The sequence below is a fragment of the Octodon degus genome, unplaced genomic scaffold (assembly GCF_000260255.1).
Source record: "Octodon degus isolate 3935 unplaced genomic scaffold, OctDeg1.0 scaffold00138, whole genome shotgun sequence".
NCBI lineage: Eukaryota > Metazoa > Chordata > Mammalia > Rodentia > Octodontidae > Octodon > Octodon degus.
In genome coordinates this window covers 5,206,657-5,212,139 of record NW_004524714.1, presented here as the reverse complement: position 1 = coordinate 5,212,139, position 5,483 = coordinate 5,206,657, and the positions used below count along the sequence as shown (strand labels likewise).

Sequence of the window (5,483 nt, the reverse complement as noted above, 5' to 3'; positions counted from 1 at the left end):
ATCAAATGTTGGGCATGATCAAATGTCAAGGGTAGGGATGGACTACAGACACACAGCACAAGGCGTCCGCACCTTATTTTTCTCTGTAAGCTGCTGCTCCAAGTCTTGTTTCTCCTTCTGTAGCTGTCCTGGGTCCATGGCCCCCACCTCACCATTTGGTGTTCCTTCTGCAAGGGGAAGCTGGTACACAGGGTCTTGTGCAGCCTTCACAGTGACCTGCAGGGTGGGGACAGCAGGCTGAAGCTAAGCCACAGGTGTGGGGAGAGGAGCTTGCTCGTGCACAGCTGTGGCCTGGTGTGCAGCTGGCCAGGAAGCACAGGCCAATAGCAGAGGCTCTCATAATGCCTTTCCATGCCACTGCTAGCCAGCTGCGCACCTCCCCCCCCCAAAAATGAAGGGTTCCACTGTGGCACTGGCTGCACCTACGTGTCGCTCTGGGTCCTGTAGCCTCAGCAGGTCCTCCTGTACCTCCTCTGGGGCAGTCTCCTGGGCCCTGAGGTGCCTCAGGGCCTCCAGCTCACCCTGAAGCTGGTGCATCTGCAGCAGGGTGGCATCCTGACCTGGGAGGGGGCAGGAAGTACAAGGTGTGAGCCTTGAGACTGGGTTGCTCTGTGCTGGCTGGGCAGGGTCAACATTCACCTTTCTTCAACTGGAGGATCTCCTGTTCCTTCTGGAGAAGCGCCTCGGCCTTTTCCTGCAGAATCTGCTCCTTCTCATCAATTGTAGCCATTAGCTCAGCAGCCTAGGGGAGAAACCAGCATAAGATGGGGCTGACACCATGACCCCATCCCACAGAGACTGCTACTCACCCCTGGCCACGGGGCCCAGAAACCCTGCCCAGGGCTACAACAAACCCAGGCTTGTCCTGTGGACATGCAACAATCTATTCCCCTTGCCCTGCCAGGAGGTGACTCTTTCCTTGTGCCTAGGACCAGAAACATGGTTGCTCTGCCATTTTCTAGTGCTCTTGTGGCCACACTTTGCATGTGCATTGCTTTGTTACAGTGGATAGGTCTTTCCAGAGGAGACTCTGAGACCCAAGAGAGGCCACAGCTACACAAGGGCCAAAGCCAGTGAACCAGCAGGGTGGGGCCTGACTGTCTCCCAAGGCAGGCTTTCATACACTTCTGCGCAGAGGTCAACCCCCTTGGAGGTAGTTTTGGGGCCCTGGGCAGTGAGGACCCACCCTGTAGAATCAGAGCTGCAGGTTCCAGCTGAGGACTTTTGACAGGTGGTACTTACAAGACCAGTAACTGACCCTCAAAACCTAAAAAGTGATCTTCCTGTTTTCAGCCTCCCAAGCGAAGGTTTTTTGTCTTTTAACACACACTCCCAGTTCCCTGGGGACTGGAGGGCATCATGCAGACTGCTGCATTCCCAGAGGGCTGTCTGTAGCAGAGGGGGGCTCTCTGGTAGCCACACAGTGGGGAGCACGGGGCACATTACCACTCTGGCCCACACCTCAGTATCACACACCCACCTGGTGCTGGAACTCTTCCCTCTGCTTGCGCACCTCCTCCAGGGCCTGCGCCATGGCCACACTCACAATTTCTCTCTGGCTCCATTCTTCCTACAATTCAGACAACAGGTAGGAAATGGACTTTCTTTCTTTCAAATCTTTTTGAGAGTCTCCCAGTGCAGTTCAGGCTAGCCTTGAGCTTACTTTGTAGCCCAGGCTGGTCTCAAACTTCTGCCTCAGCCTCCTGAGTGCTGGCATTGCAGGCATATGTCACTGTACCTAGCTAAAATGACCCCATTTTATTTATTTATTTTTGGAACCGGGGATTGAACTCAGATCCTTGTGCTTCCAGGGAAGTGCTCATTCTACTGAGCCATCTCCCCAGTCCCATTAGGACCCCATTTTACAGGAGAGGAAAATGAGGCTCTGGGAGGTTAAGTGATTTGCCCAAGGTCCCAGAGAAAGTAAGAGGTTGGGCCAGACTGAAAACCAGCACCTGAGGTATGAGCTAGGGCCTTCAGGTGTCAGTCTTCCCATGGGAGCACGTCCCACAGAGCCAGCCCTGCCCAGAGCACAGGGGCCAGCCCTGAGGCAAGCGCATCTCCAAGAGTAACAATCAAGCCGCCAGGTATAAAATGTGAGTTCTGGGGAGTCTGAACTCTGTAAGGGGGATGTCGTGGAGGGAGCAAGGGGTAACATCTGCTGACTTGGTCTGCGCAGAAGGCCCGGCTTTTGAGGTAAGTGCCTCTGCACTGCTGTCCTCTAGTCCCACTCTGTAATTCCACATGGCTCTGGCAGGCAGGGCCACCAATAATGCCAAAAGCAGCACTAACTTTATGGCATGTGAGTTAGGCCTGCCAATCACAATCTTATCACTTTGACCAAATAAATTCATGCCAAGATAAATCTGTCACTCAAGATGAATGAACATTTTTTTTTGTACGGGAAACTGAACTTGGTATCGGACTTGCTAGCCAGGTGCTGCATCATTGAGCTACATCCCTGGCCCAGAATCTCATCTTCTATAGGACCCTTCTCTATTGGGAAGCTGAGGCTGAAAGGGAGAAGCCTGGCTGCCCTGGGGTTGCTCAGCCAGATGTGCTAAGCTTGGAGCTGCTGTCAGTCTGCAGGAGATGCAAGGCAGAAACAGGGACAGGTCAACAGACAGGTCAGAGCAGGAGCCAGCTCCAGCCTGACCGGTCTTTCCAGCTCTGTGAGCTGTCCAACTCCTGCCAGGAAGTCTCCCCAGCTGTGCTGTGGCATTAGGGACCCTACACAGGTGAGGTTGCCCTCCTGTGAGTCCACTCCTGGTAGACAGAAAACCTGGTGTGGGACTCAAGAGGCTGGGGTGGGAGTGTGGGGGGCTCTATGCACGTGGAGGAAGGAGGAGAAGAGGTTTCAGCTGGGTGGAGAGCATGAGGCAGTCCAGGAGGTGAGGCGACAGGACTCTGGGCCTCCCCAGGAGCTTTCTCGGAGGCAGCTGAGAAGAGATACTGGGGCAGGAAACAGGCCAGGAGGGGAGCAGAGACCCATGGGCTCCATGCTGGGGAATGGGACTGATCACCGTCCATGGCTGGCCATACTGGACCCTCAAGAGGTTATTACTATCTTCCACCTAGAAAAGGGAAATGGGCAGCCATAGTGGCGCACACCTGTTACCCTAGCACTTGGGAGGCTAGTTTGAGGTCAGCCAGGCAGTTCAAGGTCATCCTGAACTACAAAGGAACAACCCCCACAAGTTAAAAAAGAAAAGGAAAAACAGATTCCCTCAAGAATCATGAAGGAGGACCAGGCATGGTGGCTACACCTATAATCCCAGCACTCAGGAGGCTTGTTGCAAGTTCAAGACCAGCCTGGGCTACAAAATGAGCCCAAGGCCAGCCTTAACTGCACAGTGAGAACCTCAAAAAGACAAAAACTAAAAAAAAAAAAAAAAAATCATGAGGAAGTAGGCTGGCATACTGGGTATCGGGGGCTCCAAAGTCCACGTTAGAGCCATAGAAGACCCAGTTTGGGGTGTTCAAAGCTGAAAGTTTCAGCCCACATCTGCTACAGTAGAAAGCACAGCCTGCACCCAGCAGGAGCCTGTAGCCAATTTACCAGGAGCTGGTGGGTTGGAATGAAACATTTGCCAAGATGGACTATAGGTTGGGTTATAAAACCAGTTAGAATATTGAAGGACTGAAATCATCCAGAGAAGTATCTGATCAAAATAGTTTCAAACTTCAAATATCCAGAAAACTCCTCAAACATCTGGAAATTAGCCACATTTTAACGGCCCATGTTTTGAGTTACTGCCTCTTCTCAAACATTGGGTTTCGAACCCTGCAAACTGTATTTCTGCTCAGCCAGCTGGATGTGCTGACCTCTGCCAATAGGGGACGCTCCAGGGAGATTGGAAGTCAGCAGAGGGAGGAATCCTTGGGTGCTGCCTGCTTCTGGATTGGGGAAGCTGTAGCCCAGCAAGCCCTCTTCTTCCTGGTGGCTGGGATTTCTTCCTGCAGCAGCAGCAGCAGCAGCAGCAGCAGCAGCAGCAGCAGCAGCAGCAGCAGCAGCAAGGGCACACACCTTGTAGTTTTTCTCACATGCAGCTGATCCCATTCCTTAAAGCAGGCCTGCTCTGTGGCCTGAGCGTCAGAGGGTGGGCTCCTTAATAACTCCAACACCTTATGCTGTCCCTTTTGTCCACGGAGGGAGCTGTTTCCTAGAGTTTACCTCACATTAGAATATACTCTCACTCAACGAGGTGAGCTCGCCCAGTGCCCTGCCGGGCTGTGAATGATGCCAAGGGCCACAGTTTCTGTTCCATCCAGCATCTTAATCTCCTGCAGCTGCAGCAACAACCTGCCATGACCTTGAGGGAGCCTGGTACTGGAGGCCGCGAGCCCAGTGGCGCGTCCCAGGGCTGAATCAAGGCATCAGAGGGCGGGAACCCCTCAGCAGGCTCAGGAGGTAGTTTCCCTACTGCCTGGGCTTCTGGACCTGCGCCCCCTAGCTCAGAGCTCACTCCTTTATCTCTGTGTGCAGTTAGATGTGTCCCGCCCTCTCTGCGAAGCCTCCCTCACCTGACTCTCACGACACACATGGCCGGTGGGTCAGGGCCCACCTGGAGGAACCAGGATAAAGTCTCCACCCCAAGATCTGCATGTGTATCACATCTGTAGGGCTAGTGCTGCCACAGAGGTAAATTTCACAGGATCTAGGTGAGACTAGGATATGGACACCCGGATTTGCCACTTCCTCCTTCCTTGGAAGGGCTTTTAGAATAGATATGTGGCTCCATTTTCATATTTTTTTTTCAACTCAGACTAAATTTTCCTTCTAAGCCTTGCTTTACACTGTATCTTTTTTTACACTGTATCATTTTTGATATAGAATAGTTATTTATATGAGCCTTTAGGGGCTGGTGAGATAGCTCAGCGGTCTAAAGTGCCTGCTTAGGCAGGTGCAGGGGAATACTGTTCAAATCCTGGCACCACATGCCAAGCCAGCGCCCCCAAAAGCCCCACTATATGAGCCTTTATTTCTGAATGTTTTCTGATTTCCATTGTGATTTTTTTTCCTTTGAACTTTAAGTAATCTGGGAATGTATTTAATTGCAACATACATGAAAGGTTTTTGTTTTGTGTTACTCATGATTGAACCAGGGAACTTTGCACTGAGTTATATTCCCCGCCTTTATTTCTTTTCTTTAGTTTTTTGAGATAGGGTCTTGCTATGTAGTTCAAGTTGGTTTTGAACCGAAGCTTATAGTTCAGGCCAGCCTTGAACTCACGGTAATCCTGTCTCAGCTTCCCAAGGGCTGGGATTACAGGCTACCATGCCTGACTTTTGGTTGTTTTTTTCTTAAATTGAGGCAGGGTTTCACTATCCAGTGCAGGTGGCCTTAAGCTCACTTTGTAGCCCAGGCTAGCCTCAAACTTGCAGCAATCCTCCTGCCTCAGTCTTCCAGGTGCTGGGCTTACAGGTGGGCACCACCATGCTTTTTTTTTTTTTAATTAATTAATTTATTTGTGTGTGTGTG

The 5,483-nt window shown here is 51.6% G+C and overlaps 1 protein-coding gene and 1 pseudogene across 1 annotated transcript in view; one reads left to right on the top strand and one right to left on the bottom strand.

Annotated features, from left to right (window-relative positions):
* The window catches only part of LOC105743587, a 1,884-nt pseudogene extending 1,849 nt beyond the window's left edge, over nucleotides 1-35 (top strand).
* The window catches only part of Golga1 (golgin A1), a 61,214-nt gene that overhangs the window by 8,417 nt on the left and 47,314 nt on the right, over nucleotides 1-5,483 (bottom strand). Inside the window, exons 15-18 of the mRNA XM_004641622.2 lie at nucleotides 1,481-1,570; nucleotides 640-742; nucleotides 427-560; nucleotides 73-216 (exon numbers count right to left, since the gene is read on the bottom strand). Of these exons, the coding sequence (XP_004641679.1) occupies nucleotides 73-216; nucleotides 427-560; nucleotides 640-742; nucleotides 1,481-1,570 (471 nt within the window). The remainder of the gene's footprint in view (nucleotides 1-72; nucleotides 217-426; nucleotides 561-639; nucleotides 743-1,480; nucleotides 1,571-5,483) is intronic.